Source organism: Miniopterus natalensis, chromosome 9 (assembly GCF_054644295.1).
Source record: "Miniopterus natalensis isolate mMinNat1 chromosome 9, mMinNat1.hap1, whole genome shotgun sequence".
NCBI classification, from domain to species: domain Eukaryota; kingdom Metazoa; phylum Chordata; class Mammalia; order Chiroptera; family Miniopteridae; genus Miniopterus; species Miniopterus natalensis.
In genome coordinates, this window is record NC_142089.1 from 39,840,106 (window position 1) to 39,860,586 (window position 20,481).

The 20,481-nt window shown below is 42.0% G+C and overlaps 1 protein-coding gene across 1 annotated transcript in view; it reads left to right on the forward strand.

Moving 5' to 3' along the window:
• AK4 (adenylate kinase 4) overlaps nucleotides 1–16,363 on the forward strand; it is a 59,757-nt gene extending 43,394 nt beyond the window's left edge. The window contains exons 3-5 of the mRNA XM_087820497.1: nucleotides 11,637–11,809; nucleotides 13,620–13,738; nucleotides 14,918–16,363. Coding sequence (XP_087676623.1) covers nucleotides 11,637–11,809; nucleotides 13,620–13,738; nucleotides 14,918–15,032 — 407 coding nt within the window. The 3' untranslated portion in view covers nucleotides 15,033–16,363. The remainder of the gene's footprint in view (nucleotides 1–11,636; nucleotides 11,810–13,619; nucleotides 13,739–14,917) is intronic.
• The last annotated feature ends 4,118 nt before the right edge of the window (nucleotides 16,364–20,481 follow it).

The following is a 20,481-nucleotide window of genomic DNA, read 5'->3' on the forward strand; positions in this document are numbered from 1 at the left end:
TTCATCCAGAACATCTGAGGTATGCTTTGCTCGTTTAAAATTAAACAATTACTGTGCACTTAGTATGCACAAAGCACCGGACTAAGAGATTGGTAATGTGGTGGCAAAAGCATGAACTCATTAGTCAGGCCTGCCTAAATACTTGTTCTGTGTAGTCTTGAACAAAGTCACCTTTCTCACCCATAAAGTAGGAGTATGCCTGGCATAGGTTTGCAGGGACTGGGTACCAAATGTAAAACTTCTAGTGCAGGTCTCGAATGTAGCCGGTGGTCAAATGGTAGATATGTACTATTATCATCATCAGTGTGAAGCTCTTGTTAGAATTTCACATTTCCATAATAAACTGCTGCGAACTTAAAAAGTGTTGTTATTCCAATAATTGAAGATGATCACATTCACTCCTTATTAAGTACACTCAGGGAAAACATAATTAAATAAAACCACTCATCTTTCATTAAACCTTACCTGGTCATGTAAAGGCAAAACAATCTAAAACTCTGTCGATTTTGTTATCACTAATAAGAAAATCCAGATTTTGGAAAGATGAACAAGTTGATTAGGGTTAAAAATAGACTGTAGTGTGGGAGCATGCAGAGTATTTAATTTTATTTTCATTTACAGTGTTTTTATAAAAGTGATAACATGATCACTGTAAAACATTCAAACCATATGGAGAAATGAAAGCAACAAAGCACCTAAAATCCCACTAGCCAGGATTCCCCACGGTTAACAAGGGAAGACCATCATTCTAGACACTGCTCCATGCACATGTGCAGATAGAAATGCAGAAGAACAGCATCATACTTTATATACTTTTGAAAAATATTTAATTTTACTCAAATTGAACAGCTAAAGCTAAAGTGAACCTGAAGGAATTATTACTGAATTTCAGGTAAACCTTTCTTCATCACCAGGGATAGTAATTCCTATGGGAGCTCTTTAAGATTATAAAAGCCATTAGAAGATTGACATATATTTTTTAAATTTTCATGTTTCAAGTTTAGACAGGAGATACGGCCTCTTGATAGTAAACAGTAACCTCTTGTCTACTTGATATACTTCCTTCTACCTCTGCTCCCCTTCATCCCAATTTTTGTTCGCTTTTGTTGTTAATATTTATTATAAATTTTCTTTATTTCCCATGTTTTGGTCTTACATTTAAAACATTTAAATGAATTTTCTGCAGCCCCCCCCCACCCCCATCCCCGTACTACTACTTCTCTGTTCATTTTATTCTGATTTACCTCTTGGTGATATGTCTGTGACTATACTAGAAACCCTTGCATTCTGCACTTTAAATGAATGATTTGTGTGGTAATGAATTCTATCTGAATAAAGCTGCTCTTTCTGACACAACTTTTCCATTCATCACTTGATTGACTGAATTTTTAAGATACGTTTTCCTCCCTTCTTTTCTCTTTCCCTCCCTCCTTGCAGAGGGCTTGTGAGGTGCTATGTTCCATGGGTTTGCATGTTTGAAAGTGTCTTTTTGTTGCTCAACAGTTCGGCTGACCATGATATTCTTGAGTGACCCTTGTGTCCTTCAGAACTGTGTAGCCATTGTTTCATCTTCTTCTGGCCTGAATTATTGCTCTGTGGAAGCCTAAGGCCAGTCTGACTGCCCCCTCCTCTTTTGAATATGGTTTTTTTCTATATATAAACTTCCTGAAGATTTGTTTCTTCTTACAGAATCCCTCAATGTTCCCCCCCTCCTTTATGCAGTGTGTCCTTTTGATCTGCATTTCAGCTCTTTCCCTTTAGGGAAGTTCTCCTGTATTATCTCTTTTTTATTCATTTGTTCACTTTTTCTGTTTCAAGAATTCCAGTTATATTGGACATTATATTGAATATTCTTTGTTTTTATCGTATTTTGTTTAAATTTTTTTCCTGTGTTTCCTTTTGCCTTATTTGAGGGCAGGGATGAGCAAGGCCTTGTTTATATTCTGTGGCTACTTGGTAATTTTTCTGCCTGTAAATGCCATGCACACTCTGCTGCAGAGCCTTTGCATGTACTGTGCCCTCTGCCTCCAGCGCTCCGCGTGCAGATACCCACGTGGATTGCTGCGTTCAGACCTCCACTCAAACATGGTCAGCTCGGAGAGTCCTTCATGTACCATCCTATCTGCCCATGCCGCGCCCTCCTTACCTTATAACCATGTGACATTACATATTTATCTGTATATTTGATGCCTGCCACCTTCCTTATTCCCTCACCCCCAACGTAGGCCTCCGAAAGCCTCTGTTGTGGTCGTGGCTGTATTGCCAGTACCTGCAACTGTGTTTGGCAAATAGAAAAGGCTGATAAATATATGCCCGATGATAGAGAGGTCACACCTGCAGCCTGTCACTGAACCTATGTAGGGGATGCTCAGCCTGTGTGTTTTCCTTGGAGCAAAAAATATGGGCCTTATGGTGAAATTATTTATAAACTCCTATTGTGCTAACTTAGATGCAGTGGGACCAGTCTCCCCCTAATTTGTTTATAGGGACTTATGTTTGAAGAGCAAGCAAGCAGAATTCTTAAACAGAAGAGGCCCTAAGGAAGGAAGCTGCAGACGACAGAGCCTTCCTTAATGCACTGTGCCTTTCCCTTACTGGGAAAATGGGTCAGTGATTTTACCTGTTTAAAAACAAAGGTTATGAGCTAGTATTCATCTATATCCTTAAACAGGAAAAATCATGCTGACGTCAGAGGATCTCAGTGCCATTCAGAAATTTCCCCAGGAATGCCTACCTCATAGGAATTCATCTTTTATTGCACTAAGCCACTTTGAAGAGGCAGCCATATGGTTTAAAACCAAAATTTCTGGAATACCTATCTTTTCTATTTCTGTGGATCAGTAAATAGTGATTATAGCATATCTAGGTTTGAAAATCATTTACCACTTATCTACAAGCTCCTTGAAGCAGGACCCATTTACTACAAATCTCTTGAACTCTAGGATATAGTAGAAAGGCGTTCCAAGTGTCCCAGGAAGGGTTCGGTGAGCAGGAAGTGGGTCCCAGGGCTCTCAGCATAGTGGGAAATGTGGAACTCACAAAGCGATATGGTGTAGCCGGAGCTCTGCTTGCCAACATCTGGAGCACAGCTGCTGCGTATTTTTTTCACCGTCTGTGAATAAAAACGGGATGAAGTGGAACATGGAGGTCTTAGATACACATCCAAGCAAATATTGTGTAAACAGATAAGGTAATTATAAGATGAGAGAAAAAAGGCCTTCGTAAAATAGGTTTTGATAGTGATTACTTTTAACTTGCTATTGAGGCTTCTAGTTGATGACGTGAATGGTGTGAATGCCTCTGGGTTAGGGAGGACTGTGGAATAATAGAATAACTGAACTGCCTGCTTTCAACTTCAGTTAATCATTTAGCGATTGATTGTGATGAACCATGGCTTGCATTTGCAGTTTGGTTCTTGCTTTTTCAACAAACTGGAAAGAGATGGATGCTGTCTTCTATGTTGGCCCCAGATCTTCTTATTTTTTATTTTTTCAATTACAGTTTGCATTCAGTATTATTTTGTATTAGTTTCAGGTGTATAGCATAGTGGTTAGACAGTCAGATACTTTACAAAGTGTTCCCCTCGATGTTTCCAGTACTCAGCTGGCACCATGTAGTTATTACAATATTACTGACTATATTTCCTGTGCTGTACTTTACATCCCCATGACTGTTTTGTAACTACCCACCTGTACTTCTCAATCCCCTCACCTTTTTCACCCAGCCCCCCAACTCCCTCCCCTCTGACAACCGGCAGTCTGTTCTCCGAGTCTATGAGTCTGTTTCTGTTTTGTTTGTTCGTTTATTTTGTTCTTTAGATTCCTCAAATAAGTGAAATTATATGGTACTTGTCTTTCTCTGGCTTGTTTATTTCACTTAGCATAACACCCTCTAGGTCCATCCGTTCTGTTGCAAATGGTAAAATTTCGTTCTTAATGAAGGTAGGAAAGGGGCCTGATATTGCCTGGCCTTTTCACAAGCTGCCAATCAGAGGCGGATGTTCCCCTTCAGAAATGCCGTTTTATTTTCATCAAGTGGAGGGCTTGCTTTTCTGTTGGGGAATGTGGCAGTGGACTCTGGCTCTGTGCCCTTCCTCTGGAGTGAATGCACTCCAAATTAGAAAAACAGAAGTGTCCTAATTCCCTGTTCCCTTCCACCACTACAGCTTGTTGCTGGGGCACCAGCTGCCCTCCTCAGGCTTTTGGCATGACTGAGAGGAGCAGGTGCCAAGGCCCAGTGGCCAGCACTGCTGGGAACACAATGCCAGTCAGGAACTTAGTGACATCTCCCTACACTTAGTGAATCTTTTTTGAGGGGTGCGGGTTTCTAAAACGCAACCTGTAGGCACCATCATTTATGATAGAGCATGCCGTATTTGGGGAGAAGGTTAACTACATAAAATTTTAGTTTCCAGTGCAGATTGGCTGTTTGATTCACCAGGACAGAGCAGCTTTTCTAGGCTGGGTTGTGAGACGAGGGAAAGGGATAGCCTGGTATAGAAGCATGAGGTAGGTTTTCCATATTCCTTGTGAGAAATCAAGTGATGAAACAGTCTCATGTGTAGTTAACAGGGAGGAAAACAAACTTTTGGTGTTTAAAATGGGATCTTTATTTTATTGTGCCTATTGGGTTTTCTGGTTTCCTCAACAATTAATGTGGTATATTCATTCGGAATAGGCTATGTAAGGAAGCTGGAATATGCTAGTCATTTAGAAAGCATGTCTTTGAGGATTACTTTTAGTAAAAATAAAAGCATACCAGAACTTGGTTGCAGTTCTTTCTAAAAGGAAAAATTATTAATGCTGCCACCTGTTGACAGAATTTGAGTGTGCATCTAGTCCACTGGGTCAGTAATCCCGGCCCACCAGGAATACAATATCCTCATGGAATCTGAGGGTATCTTGGATGCTTCAGGAATAAAAACAGCCCCAGCTCTCAAGGAGCTTCTAATTTTAAAAGAGGCTACAAGCAAGCACATTTAAAGAAGAACACATACCCACAGCTAGAGTGGCAAGTTCTCCTTGGGCCCACCAATGTAATCGAAGCCTGCCTAGTTGAAATCACTTAAGAGAAGATAATCTTTTAGTCTGAATGCACTTAAATACTTGACATATGCATTGAAATGGCCATTCTTATTTAGATAAAGATTTTCTGTTACAAGATTTCCACAGATCATGTTTTAACATTCGGTACATCTGCTAATTTGTTTCCTTTCAAATCCCAATATCCTAGAAATTCAAAATACCAAGGAAGTTAGTCTCATACCAGGAGGAGTTCTCTAGAAGAGAACCTGGGTCAGTGGACAGCAAATGCTAACTAAATGTATTCGAGAGCAAAATAATCCCTCTCCCCCAAGTTAATATGAACATCTCATGTCCTGATACAGGGACATTCTTGCTTGATAGGTTTCCATTAGTCTTTATACTATGCTCCTCTGACAATATGTTCATTTTTCAAAATATGTATGGCTGGATAATGACACTGTGCTAAAAATTGTTTTAAAATGTGCTGGTCAGATTGTACCTTATCTGACGTTCTGTTCTTGGCAGTCGATTGATGTGAAAATCATACCTGAATTACTTGCATGATTTGCACAGCCCAATTTGAGACACTGATGGAAATCAGTTCAAGGAATGCTGGAGCTGTAGCGCCTGCCTCTTAGGACGCCTTTCAGATGGCGTGCCCTGAAGCTTTGGAGTTAGGATCCATAGGCCAAAGAATCTCCATATTTTAAAGGTCTTATAGACAAACAAATACTATTTACCCAAGTGACAGAAAGCCTGTCTCCAGACCTGTGACAAATTTCACTTCAAACTTCAGTGGGAGCCCCAGCCCATCCCCAGGGCCTTGGTGACAAATCCAGAGATTAGGACACCACGTCTGCCCTGAGAATTATGCTGTTTGAGGCTAGTCAGTCTCAAACGTGCCTTTCATCCCTGTGATGCTTGGTTGTTAATGGAAAGGTAAGCTATCCCTCAATGTCTTTTTAAAAATTTTTTATCTTTCTATTACTGACTCTCCTCCTCCTTCCCCCTGATTGTTGACTCTGTCACTGTCCCCTCTGGAACCTTCCCTTATACTTTTCTCCACCCTCCTCTCCACGTGCTCTCTAGCTCTTGGCATAATGTCCTCTCTTTCTGCCCTAAAGGAAACCTGGTCTCCCATTAGGATGCTGCTTTCTTGTCTCTTCTGTTATCAAGGAGGCTCATCCTCCGATGTGAAAGCACCCTGCTGGCTGATGGCGGTGGTGACGTTCTGTCTCCCTGCTGCCCCTTCCATTCTTCTATAAAAGCTCACACTTCCCTTTATCCTGGGTTTGCTGAATTGCTATTGCACGGTGGGCTCAGAGCCGTCCGGTCCAGCTTCTCCCAAGCGGAGCTGCCGTGTCTGTGTGAATGCCTCTAGAAACGGGGCGCTCACGGGAAGAAAAGACGGCCAAGTCACCCCTTTCTGAGTTGCATTCTCTTACAGTTAACACGACCTGGGTGTGGGTTCGTTCCTCGGAAGCTGTGTCTTTGTGCTAATTTACTAGTCTATTCAACTTAAATTCAAATGAAAGTTTATCATAATAAGGAAGGTATTAAAGTGGATCAGGAAAGTAGATTTAGAAGCTTTGCTATTAAAAAATGCAGTAGGTGATGGAAGGGGCAAGGGGCAAGCAGGTAACCCACAGAGTGGGAATCTCAGAGCAGAGCAGCTATACTGTGCCCAGGCTCCGAGCTGTGTTGAGCTCCCTTGTGAGCAGGTGGCGACCAGGATGCGGAGTCTGTGTAACTAACTGGAAATGCTGAGCTGTAATTGTGGCAGAGAGAGCACAGAGTACCAGCGACTCCCAAATTCTTAGAAAGTCTCTGAAAAAAGAAGTTAAATATGGACAAGTTGGTGAATTGGGGACCTTTCCTTCCAGCTGCCTTTTGATTGAATTGGGAAAACAGCTGAGGTCTAGGAGGGCCCTACCAAGAGCAACCACAGCCACTTACTGAGCACTCACTATGCCCCTAACACTTTGCATCTTAAACATTATATAGGGATTGTCTCTTAACTCTCTGCTGCCTGATGAAATAGGCATCACCTTCTTTATGAACTGAGCTTTATTTCTCCAAATTTATGTGTTGTATATAGAGGAAAGACCCAAGGATGACACAGGGACACGATCACCATCTGCAATGGAAGGAGAAAAGCCTCAAGAGACCAACCCTGCCAGTAGACTGATCTCAGACTGCTGACCTCCAGGACTATGAGAAAATAAATTTTAGCTGTATAAGCCACCTGTTCTGTGGTACTTAGCTATGGCATTCCTAGCAAAGTAATACATCCTTGTTTTGTATCTGGGAAAACTAAGGAGAGAGGTGACAGAACTTGTGGAAGTTCTCACAGTGGTGGCAGTATTGAAATCGAGGTGTGTTTGATTCCAAAGCTTGTGCTCATAACTAACAGTTATACTGAGTTCTGAGTGTGTCTGGCTTAGGGCTGCTTTTCCTCACTTTTGAAACAGCAACTCTGGCACCCAGATCTTTGACTTCTGGCCCACTGTTTTCACCAATATACCATATTTTCTCCCCTGCCACAGTAGCTTTAGAGACAAGACCCTGGACAGGAATGGGATAAACAAGTGACTGGAGTTAGGGGCTTACTGAATCTGGAAAGAAAGGCCTCCATTTGGGATCTCCCTACTCTGTTCTCCTCCTTTGAACAGAGATAAAGGAGACCCATTCTTTGAAGTGGTTTGTATCTGCTTAGAAGTGGTGTGAAACCTACCCCCCAAAATGGGGCAGATAAAAGTACTTAATACTATATTTCCACTGTTGCAGTCACTGAGATGTTTGGTGGTTCTTTATCAATCAGGGGGAAATATTAGGATGACCTGGATAATTTTTTAAAAATACCTAAGTCCTGATCCTGTGACTAGATGGTGCATTCTAGGAAGCCTGGGATGGAATCTGGGCACCCATAACCTTTATTTTCTCCTTCAAATCGACCTTGATAGTTTTGATGTGCTCCATCAAAGGGTTGGGGAACCCTTGAAGTTGTGGAATGATTGATTTCTGTTGTTGATACTTCTAAACCAGTGATTTTCTACCCTTTTCATCTCATGGCACACATAAACTAATTGCCAAAATTCTGTGAAACACCAAAGAATATATTTTTGCCGATCTGACAAAAAGGTATAATTTTGATTCATTCACACTGGATGGCTATTGTTGTGTTGGTTGTTGTCATTTCTCCTTTATTTGACAATCTAAGGGAAAAGAGGTCACTACCCCAACTAAATACTCAGGTATTGCATGTTTTAAAAATTCTTGCAGCACACTGGTTGAAAATTTCTGTTCTAAACTATTGAAATGGTTGCATTCCAACAATATTAACATCTTAAAACTAACTCTTTCATTTTAACTTTCCTTAGACTTCTGTATTTTTCATGGTTCTTTTCACTTTAACCTATTTTGAGGTTGGAAGGACATGATAAGAGCCATTGTCCTAACGGAAGACCCCTAAGCCACCAGAATTAACTTTTCTCTTTGGTCCTTAGCAGTTCTGAATGCGAGAGCTCAGTAGGTAGGGACTACCCAAAATGTTTTTGAAATCCATTCATTCTGAGTTCAGCTAATTTTGTACACAGTTGCATTTCACACCCATTCCTCTAGAGGGCCCCAGAGTTAAGAAACATTTGGGAAGCTGAGCAGATGGGCTTGCAACCTTGTTAGACAAGGGAACCCTAGCTAAGAGTAATTTTTGAGCTTTTATTTGTTGGAAGAACTGTTATGTTCGCTTTTATTTTATTTATTATTATTTTTAATCCTCACCTGAGGATATTTTTTCCATTGCTTTTTCAGAGAGAGTAGAAGGGAGAGAGAGAGAAACGTCAATGTGAGAGAGACACATCCCCACCGGGGCCGGGGATCGAGCCTGCAACCGGGGTACACGCCCTTGGCTGGAATTGAACCCGGGACCCTTCCGTCTCCAGGCCGACGCTCTAACCACTGAGTCAAACCAGCCAGCGCTGTTGTGTTCTCGTTTACAGCTCCCTATTCTTTCCGACTACTATTTTCAGCTCTCAGCCTCTGTCCAAAGGATAAAGAACAATGTTTTCTTGTTAGGGTAGTGGCTCCCAATGCTAGAGCACAAGACTAGGGCCTGTGGCTGAGAACTCAGGCCTCGAGTGGCATGACCTCTAAAACTCTTCGCACACATTTACCAGTAAAAATGTTGAGTGTACATCTTCAATATGTAGATAGTTATGTATAAATTATGTGTGCAGACAACTTTACTATATATCTCATAAAATGGATCCTCCAAAATAGGAGCTTAAAAGGAATGAGCAAAACCAAAAAATAACACAATGGAAGTTCTGTTATCTTCTTTCTGTGCTCTAGTCAGGGTCACTGGCTACTGCTTTAGAAAATGGCCTTTTTTTTTTTTAAGGATTTGAGGAAAGAGCACAGAGATTGATTTTGGGTGGTTTTGGCTGCAGGAACCTGTCTTATTCCAGTTGTCATCTTGAAGATTCAGTGAAGAATGGGTTATGCATGGAAAGGCCTGGCAATCAGTGGGAGGGTGCCTTCATGTGGAAGGCTCACTGCACTCTCTTTGCTGGAGGTTCAGTGTAGAATGCACCAGGCAGTGTACCAGAGGAGGACATGGGGAGTAAGACACACTTAAATCCTCATATCAGAAAGCATATCTTCCAGGCCAGACTCTGGTGCATTGTAGAGGAAGTAGGTCTAAAGTCAACTAAAAGGCAGTATAGTGCCCAGGTCTGCTCCCAGTGTCCTCTCTCTACCATCCCCATTTGGATCTAGTGAGCTGTTGGGGAAGGGAGGCAGAGGAAAGGATCTGGTTGAGGGAGTATGTAGTATTATAAAGGTATTTGATGGGAAAGATAAAGGAGGCATGGTTTTTACCTGGACTCTTCTGAGACTCCTTCCCCACCCTCTAGTGTATGTAGCCATAGATTGAATTGAGCCCTGATGGCCTTCATGGGTTCCAAATCTTGCTCCTTGGCAACCCAGAGCATCACATTGTTATCTGCCTGGTAGCTATCATACATTTGGGGCTCAAGAATACACCCAGGTGCTGTTTAGCCCCAATTATAAAATTCAGTTTGTTTTTAAATTTAATAATCAAAAGAGAAGTTGCATAATAAATTGATATTAAAGCAATAAAGCCATTCCATAATAGAAAGAAGGCTTCATACTGAGTTTACAGATCTCAAAAGAGTCGTATAATTTCATGGAATTAAGTTAGGATTTTAAAATAAGGCAGACTGGTCAAATAAATATGGTCACTAAATGGAAAACTGGAAGAAAACTACCCTAGTGTTACATTCAAATGTTTGCCCTCTGCATGCCAGGCATTGCTACCTTCCAAGGCTAAGGCCAAGGTTTCCATGGTGTACTTGATTTGGGCCAATACAACTTGACCTTTCACTTCCCCAAATGTCAAGTAGTCATAACTGGATCTAATAGAAATTATGCTGAGATTTGAAAAATTCTAGTAGTCAGCATTTCTTTATTTAAAGTCAACATTTTTTTCCATTCTGAAAATACTATATGCTCAATTAGAAAAAATTAGAAAGTGTAGAAGAGTAGAAAGGAATCACCCATCTTTTCATTGCAAAAGAAAGCTGCCATGAGCATACTTTCCAGCACAATTTCCCAACGTGTGGGTGCCTTCATAGGAGGGAGATGCTTAGCCAGAGTCAGTGTGGGAGGAAGGGTGGTTGGGTGGCTGTTGGCACAAGAGCCTGGATGACAAGATCAGAAATACCAATGTCTCTGTTGAGTGTCTCTCTTGAAACGAGCCTGAATGCAAGCTGGATCAAAAGAGGACGGCTATGAGAATGCGAAAGCAGTTTCTTCTGATGCTATCTGTAATGCTGGAGCAACCCTTTTGTCTAGTGGGAACGTGTGTATACCTTGGGTCAGGCACATGGTAGAGAGCCAAACCTCGAGTTACATTTAAATTAGGTTAATCTCTGGGAAAAAAACATGATTTGGAGTCACGTAACTCCCGAGGTCACCTAGAGTTTACACTTAAAGAAAATAAGAGATGCTCATGAGTCCAAATTCGGTTTTGTTATTTATTTTCTCATGTGTGGAAAACCAGGCTGAGTTTATAAATTTTGCAGTATCCAAATAGCTTTAAAAGCACCAGTTCTTTTTGAGATTGGGCTTTTGCCCACCTTGTTAAGGTGCAGACTCAAATGAAGCCTGAGTGAAAGATCCTACTTTAATTGTGCACACACCCATACATACAAACACACACACATTTTTGGTGGTAACTAAGAATAATATACTCATAAACTTTTAGAGCTCAAAGGGCACAATGTAAGTTTGACCCTTCACTTCTTTAACAGAAGAGGAACTGGAGATGATCTAACTTGCCCAAGGTCACACAGGTAGTTAAGAGGAGAGCCAAACTGGAGCTGGGACTAGTAGTCTAGTGATTTTTAGTTTAGTGCATTTTCTACTTTTATCATGTGACTCCTTACTCTTTGAGTATTCCAAATGCTGGAACCACACTCTATAGTAGCTTATTTTCTAATCATATTAAATTGTGGGGGTAGATAATATTTCAGTGACTAATTGGAATTGAAAAGTGCCTTGCATTTGTTGTGTTTTGTGTTTGGCATTTAGGTTTTCCTAGGACATTAGTTCAGGCTGAAGCCCTGGACAGAATCTGTGACCTGGATCTAGTCATCACTCTGAACATTCCATTCGAAACACTCAAAGATCGTCTCAGCCGGCGTTGGATTCACCCCCCTAGCGGGAGGGTGTATAACCTGGACTTCAATCCACCTCTTGTACATGTAAGAATATACAAAGTACTCTCACAAGCTAACAAGAAAGAGGCAAAACATTTTAGTTGAAAAGTGGGTAAAAGATATGAAGAGACTGTTCAAAAATGAGCAAATATACATAGCCAACAAATATTTAAAATGCTCATTCACTAGTAGTTAAGGAATGTAAATTAAAGTTTATAACACTGATAGCTGGATGGGATTTTGGGAAAAAATGGTACTCTCATGTTTATTAGGAATATGAAATATTAATAGTCTTTTAAGAAAGCAACCTAGCCGTGACCGTTCAGGATGCCTTCCCTAGCTCCTGGGTGCCATAGGTTCAGTAAAGTTCCAATGGGTCTTGCTCATTTGGGCTGAGCACTAGTCTCCTATTGAAGTCTTCTTTTTAAAATGTAAGTAGTTCTGGAATTTCTTTATTAGATCTCGTTCTCCTTTCCATCCCAGTAAACTAGGAGAGGGGGTGAAAATGGGTGGGGGAGGAAAGGGGGTTCTGAATATGCACTGAAGTTCAACACACACGGTTTGCATTTGGACCCTGCCTAGACCTGCTTTTGCAGAGATTCTCATAACACTTGAGACGCTTTAACAGTGACTTGCTTTCCAAAGACTTGGTTTCCCAAAAGAACACCTGCAGTTACAATGCCGCTTCCAAAGACAGCAGTGGAAGTGCTTGCCTGGGCCCACGCAACCCCCCTGCGGTGCAGCGCCCCCCGAAGGGTGCTGCTGCTGCCCGAGGCCCCTCCTGCTTTTCTGGAAGCAGCTGTATTTGCTGGTCCTCTGAAGCCCTAGAGATGGCTTCTGAGCTTTGCAGCCAAAAGGAAGAAAGATGAGAGGGGAATATAGGTGATGGACAGCCTCTCCCATCCCCATCGCTCCTGGTGTCAGCAATGGCCGTGGAGTACACACGTAGTAATTATGTGGCTCACCAATAAATCACCGGTGTAAGTGACGTACCCAAGACCCTGAGCTGTAATGGAATTTTGGTGTGTTTCAGATTTATAGCTAGTTTCTGATTATCCAGTTGAGTTGCCTGAGCCTTTTGGTTCTGCTCTAGCCTGCCTTTTGACAGATTTATTTCTTTTGACTATCTCCCCTGGTGCATAATAGCCACAGACTTGGGAGGCAAAATTCTGATGTGTCAAATTTGCTATTTTTAAGGATGGTTCCTGAAACACATCAAAAATCAGGATTTTTAAAAAATTGCCATTTTTCAGTTCTCAGGATGTTTGTTCCTGATTATCATGGGTGTATGAGTCATGCCTATTTTAATTTACCTTTATATAAGTTATTCGATTTAGTAAAATAACCTGAGTAAGATGACTCTTAGAGAAGCTACATGATAGAATTTGAAAGTTATCGAAGACAGGACTGAAATACCTTCTCCTAGATTAGTAAACCAGCTGGGTCCTTGAAATATTTTATTTCCTATATTAAGAACTCAGGCTTTCGAAAGCAAGTCAGTTTTTGGAATATTTAGAGGGCCAGAATGACACTGTTTAAAAGTGTCTTGTTGGCAGAGGGGGGCTGCATGGACATTTAAACTGCGTGAAGGTGTCATTTATCAACAGCACAGGAACCTATTTGGAAAGATCTGAGAATTAATCAAGGTTTAATGTCAGCTCTCGTAAAGTGAGGTTAACATGCTGTTAAGGGTGCTGTTTCTTTTCAAGTGCCTTCACTGTTACCGTTGTTACCCAGGCCCAACTCATTACGTGGTAGGAATCAAAGGTGCACACGTGGTTTTGCACAGGAAAGTGTTTACCTGTGGAATGGCCCAACTGTTGCCCACGTTAACTGGCTTCTCTGGTATTTGTAGGGGGTTGATGACGTCACTGGTGAACTGCTGGTCCAGCAGGAGGATGATAAACCGGAAGCAGTTGCTGCCAGGCTAAGACAGTACAAGGACGTGGCAAAGCCAGTCATTGAATTATACAAGTGAGTGCCCTTCATTGTTTTCACGGCAGTGGGCCAGTAAGAGAGGTGGGGCGCTTCCCGGGAAGGGCCTTGGGGTGAGGTGGGGTGATGTTTCTTTCAGCTAGAGAAACCCTAAAAGCCCAGCGCATCTGCAGAAGTCCGAAGAAATGCTGGAGTTGTTTGTGGGAGATCACGCCCAGTACAGGCTCTGAGACCTGACCACCCCTGTCTGGTTGGAAACTGCATGAAGACTTTTTCATTTTTCTTTTTAAGTAGCTGAGATAATGCTTTACATTTTGACACTACCACACATAAATATCTTATTTGAATAGAAGATTAGAAGGGAATTTTGGCCTCGATGTGTCTGGAGGGAGTTTAACAAAGAAAAACTAAAACTGTAAGTTGCAGAATGCTGCTGGAAATGGGTGTCAAGCCTTGGGGGCAGGGTGGGGGGGTTGTTGAGAGGTGAGGGGGTGGGGTGGGGTGGGGAAGAGTGCAGGGACAGTTGAGTGACAATGGAACTGTATGGCTTCTAGGCAGCTCCAGCCAATTATCACCACTGGGGCCCCCAGGCTCAGTGTGTCCAATGATCCCTGTTTTTCAGGAGAAGCAGAAATCTGGGTCTTTGCGTGGGAAAAATATCCCAATTTTTATATTAGCGACAAATTAAAAAAATTTTCACAGCATATAGGCAGAATGAAACCCACATGGGGTCCAGCACTCAGGACAGCAGTTTATAGCCTCTGCTCTAATCCGTTTCTGACCTTGTAGCCTCCACATAATTTAGCAAGCCTTTGATCAGAGGTTCCTGATCAGGTCATGGTGACTCATTCTGTATTTTATGGTCATTATCCTAATTTGGGTCTAGGATATCAAATTTTGTCAATGGTTAGCTTTTCAGAAGTGTGTAGTAAGGCAGATTTGGCATTATCCCCAAAGAATAATGTTATTCTTTGATATGTTTTAAAGGGGGGAGGCAAGGGGACATCCTGGCAAGTGTGCCAGAATTGCAAAATCTATGGCCTTCTTTAGATACACCCAGTGGGGGGCGCCGATACAATTGAAGGAGCCGTTTTGGCTCTTGGCGGTGTGTGATATAGACTCTGAGGCTGCTTGCGTTTTACCCGGGACTTCATCAGCTCTAATGCTGTGTTAAAAGGAAACCTAAAATGCCTTTGTGTGTTGGACTTTGTTTTTCAGGAGCCGAGGAGTGCTCCACCAATTTTCTGGAACGGAGACTAACAAAATCTGGCCCTATGTTTATACGCTTTTCTCGAACAAGATCACACCTATTCAGTCCAAAGAAGCGTACTGAGCCCGCCCGCGAAGAGCCAGGAAGGCGTGGCCGTTCTGTCAGCTGTATGTTAGTATTGGTGCCGTGTCCAATTAGAAGCTAGCCGAGGTAGCTTGCAGTGTCTTTTCTAGTCTAAATGATGAACTGACATGAAAACTAATGAGTAAAAGGAGTTAATGAAGAGGCTGTTCTCTGCCTTTCGATAGAAGGGTCACCTACACGTGTTGAAGAAGTCGCTGCCCATCTGTCAAGCCCTTCACAAGAAAGTGAAGACAGGCTGGATTTCAAACGGTGTATAACCCAAGCTCTAGCTGATTTTTGACGCTCATTTTGTTGCCATAGTGGTAGCCTTTTTACCCACGATGGTGGTAGCCTCTGGTTCTCCCTACCCCCAAAGGCTGTTGAATCAGCACAGCAGTAGGCCTGAGAATGCCAAGATCTGAAACACAGGCTTTGTCCCACGATCTCTGGTTTGAACCCCTGTGGAGACAGTGAGGTTGAAGCCAACTGCTTGCAGTGGTCACTTCTCTGACTTTGAGTGACTGTATCTACAACATATTATTATTTTTTTGGTTAGGAACGACATCTCCTTTTCTGCATCCATGTTCCATAGAATCTCTCCTCTTCAGATATCCTGGAATGAAAGGATTTGGCTTCTGCTACTTTTATTAGACTGGTTTGTTTTACATCTGTTTCTTCCCTTCCCTTTCTCCCTAAAGATACTTACTGCTTTTAGCCCTCTGAAATGCCTTTCTAAGAGCCGAGAGCTAGGGAATCATGCCAGATCACTTCATACACCAGGAACCGAGCTCTTGGAGAGTCTACTTAAAACTGCTGGTCCAACTCTCATGGGTGGAGACCATTCCTTTTTTTTTTTTGTGGAAAAATGAAATCCTCAGTCTTTTGTAAATCCTCACAAAAGTAAGAAACATTCACCTTCATAAATGTTAAAAGATCATATCTTATGTATAGGTGTGATAAGACCATATGGAATTACTGGACTAAAAGAATAGTTTACTTTTTATTCAAGATTTTTAAAAAAATGTATTTTGAAAATGCTGCTAAATGTTGATGCTGACAGTGTTTTTCTCCTGTTAGTGACCCAAGCATCTTATAAGTAGTTGGGAAAGGGAATGGAGCCTGTGGGGTTGCGGAAACATGTCAGGCTAGCTGTGCCTGGACTAAGTATGACAGCGTTACGGTTATGAAAAAAACAAAATCTTAATTTTTTTTCTAGTCCAAAGATTCTATAGGGTGGCCATAAAGTCTAAAAGTACAGATACTACTATTTTGTCACTCACTGTAATGTAATACCAATAAATCACTTTATTAAGGATTTGCTTGGTTTCCAGACTTGGTGGCCACCTTGTATAATTAATTCTTGCTCTCCTCTGGGAAGGACAGTGAAATTTGTTCCTGTTGCCTTAAAAATAAATATCCCTCTTCATGCATTGTGATTATCCCCAGGGAGGGTCCTTGACTGTTCCTGAGAGGGACATCAGTGCAATCATTGCCTTTGGAGTTTTGGGGAGAGGGGTAGGAAGTGGGAAATGCCTGATCCCTGGTTCCATACTCGCTCCTCTGCCCTCCTTTCCCTTCTCCCTGCCAGCAAAGCAGACAGCTACAGCCTGTGTCAGGGTCACTCAGTGTGTCCCATAGTGTTTGCTGTTTCTGAGGTTGCCCAACAGCTGAGGGGCCCTTTGCTAGGTGAGACCAATAAAAGACAAACACCCTTCCCATGGCCTTTGAAAGACGATGTTTGTTTTATGTCCAGTGGCCTAAAAAGATATGTTTCTGGTTTTCTTCAACAAACTCCTTGAATGATTTTGTAAAAACTTCAATTTTTTAGAAACTATTTTGAGAAAAGTAAAATTCAGGGGACACCTTTTCTTGGTTTTCATTCTACTGTTACACACATGGTTCCTTCGCTGTTAGCAGAAATCATTCGGATGGTCTCTAAGATTCCTACCTGTCCTCACAGGCTGTGATTCTAACCAGCTCAGAATTCGCTTTGCTCTCCCTTATGCTGACAGGCTTCCCGCTTGGTTAGAACTTGGAAACATTGCTCTTTAATATCCTTTGACAGTAATGCAACATAAAATAGGTACCATTTATCGAAGGCCTACTGAGTGATATGTGCAGTTTTTAGAACCTTTATAAATACAGGGTGGGGCAAAAGTAGGTTTACAGTTGTATTTATGAAAATAATACAATAATTAATAAATACATAACGTAAGAATAAACTCTGTGTTTCACGTACTCATGATACTGTGCCCCAACCTGTATTTCATCTTTCATAGGGCATGGTCCCACATTTATGAAAGAGGTCAAGGTCAGAGATCTGAAGTGTGTTGCCCAGGCTCCTGTATTTCATCTTTCATAGGGCATGGTCCCACATTTATGAAAGAGGTCAAGGTCAGAGATCTGAAGTGTGTTACCCAGGCTCCTGCTGCCAATAAACAGTGTAGCCAGGACTCACACTCAGGTTTTCCTGACTCTGCAGCCTGAGTTTGCTCCTGGATGTTAACTGCCTGTTTCTGTCCAAAGCAACCCAGGGCGTGACCCTGCTTGGTTTTGCTTGTATTTTCGAGTGGCCTCACATCAAAAATAGCAGAGTTCCCTATGGTGACATTCAGCTTTATATGACACTGTTCTTATTTTTCCCTTTGCTTAAGCAAAGGAAGCTGCTAGAGGAAAGTCTGAGCCTCCATCCTCCATAACTACTCATTTATAAATAAAATGAAAGGCTGTCAATAGGCTGGTTTGAGTCCAGGCTAATCTATGGAGAAGGCGAGCTCATGTCCCTCACCAACCCCTTTGTGTCCGTGGCTTTGTGCCCTTAAAGGGACCTTTACCCTTCAGCCACCTTCAGCCGTGGTGCTCACGCCCAGGTCTGAGCTCCTGGAAGCTCTCCAGATACTCCTTGCTTTTCTTCCTGAGATCAGAGCAGATCACTCCCTCTCTGCCATCCCAAACAAGGCCCTGATAATAAACTGATCCTTCCTAAAGCTCTGGCAGGTGAACTAATGGTGATTGTGTACCTAACACAGGGTAATCCTGACTTTATACCATCTCCCTATATTACATTAGACGTTAACATGATTCTGAATGCCAAACTCACACCTCGGCCTGCCATCCAATGTGGAGGCAGTGTTGCTTAGCATACACAGTTCTGGCAAAACGGGGGGGGGGGGGGGGGGGGGGGGGGGGATGGCTTCCTGTCTTCCCCGCCTTCCCCACCTTCCCCAGGGTCACTGCCTCTCACCCTCCAGCTTCAGCCAGGGTGTGTCCCCCTCTTTGGTAGGGAAGGGAAAAGATAAGAACAACAATGGGTGAGAGAGGTGCTGCTGTGGCTTTTCCTGCCACTTAAAATGTTATTGAGACAGGATAATGTTAGATAGAAAGATGCCTGTGTAAACCCATAAATAGGGCTTTTATAAAATTTAATTCATTGGAGTTCAGTATTTGACTTTAGTTAGTTGTCTAAACAATTTGCCAGCCTGCTGGGGGTCTTTGCTCAAATCATAAAGGCCACAGATTTCCAAATGTTATGGTATAGGCATTCTTAGCAGTTGCTGGTTATTGCTACTTCATGCTAAGTGCATTACATGCATGGTCTAATTAAATCCTTAACAGTTACCCTAAATAATAGATATTATTTCAATTACGTTGCCTCCTTGTATTTAAAAACTGAAACGATCCTGTTTATGTGAACTTGTGTTTTCCCGTACCTATACAGATTAACTGGGAAATTCAAAAGGACCTTTTTGGTACCTTTCTTTAGTTTGAGCTCTCCATTCTCATTCATAGGAAAATGATGTGTTTGCTGCCACCTGGAACCTTTGTTTTGGACGCTCTGGTGCTGAGCCAGGACGTGGGCGCTCCATGGGCCCCGGGGTAGCTGCGCACTGTATGTGGAGGGCGGGTGTCTCATCTGTACTCTGCTGGGTTACAGGCTCTCGGGAGGCATCTGTATCTACCTAGAGAATTTCATTTATCACCTTTCACTTATCAGACAGTATCTTTTCTTGCTGCAGTTAATTTTGCCGGAGAGGCCATTCATAAGGCAGAGTCCTGTTCACATATGAATTGCTTCCCTCTTCCCCTCCATTTGCAGTAACTCCTTTGTCTCAAAAGAAGAATATGGTTTGGTCATAAGTTATCCCTTTCTGTAGATAACTGACCCAGTCTGGCTTCCAGGGGAGAAGTGTGCAAGACCCAGATTTTGGGGACCCATGAAGCCATATTTCAGCCATGAAGAAAAATCTGCTTCCTGCATCTGTTGAGATGTATTATAATTACAATTGTTTATAAATGCCATACCTTATCTTTGTTTTAACAAATTGCACAATTCTTGCCAAAATAAATGCCATTATCTGTATGCTTCAGGGAATTCCCCAATTTAATTAGTGTGTGTGTGAGAGAACGAGAAAAAGATAGATGGTAAAACATTCCCCAAAGGGAGAGAGCTCTTGTGTGGCCTGGATATCCCCTCCTTCCTTAGTGCTCATTAGGCTACCCCAGGAAGTTCAGTGTCTTTGAAATAAAAAGTCTCCTGTTTAAAACTTTTCAAAGGAGCGGTGCACCTTGAAGATTCTCCCTAGGGTTAGTGTGTGTCTAATTCTATTTCATTTAACTTTTCTTTATTTTAAAGCTTAGGCTATAAAGTCAGAAATGTACTAAATAAAAACAAACTATTTAATTTAGAGAAAAGGGAAGAAAAACAAAAACTGAGTTTTATGTAAGCTCCAAGGCGTCGGGGTTTAGAGGCTTTTCTAGTTTTATGAGAATTTGTACTACTGATTTTTATATAACTCTTGTTTTTGAGAAGAACAGATCTCGGGGGGAATTGTTGAGTTCCAATGGCATTTCACTGTGATTCCTTTCAAGCTCAAATCAGTTCTCTAACCCAGTGACAACTTGTCCCTTTGGTTTACTGTCCTGTGAAATGTCAGCTCCGCATCCCCAGAAGTCACGTGTTTACAATGAGTCAGTGCTTCCCTCAGTGGGGAAGCCCTTGGCCCTCTTGATTTGGGTGTGTGTGTGCTTAATCTGGAGTATCTCAACCTAATCTGTAAGCGTTCTTCTAACTGTTAATTGTATTATTATTTTGATTATCTTGCTTGAAGCTGATTCATACTTTTTGATTTGATAGAAATAAAGTTTTTTCTGCTTATAACTAGTGAATTCATTTAACATTTGTATAGCTTTTGACACTTGACAATATACATCTTCACAGATCTTCTCATTCGAGCCACTCTGCAGCCACTCAAGTGTTTTATCTCCAGCTTACAGACGGGGAAAATAGAGAACACAGTGTAGCCTGGATAAGTTGGTGGCAGGGCAAGACCCCCAGTCTCATTTTCTTTCCCACTGCACCATGTTACCTCATTTTGTATACCCTCAAGTACCTTATTTGTCCAGCAGTCCCCCCCCCCCCAAATTTTCATGGACATTCTTGAATTTTATT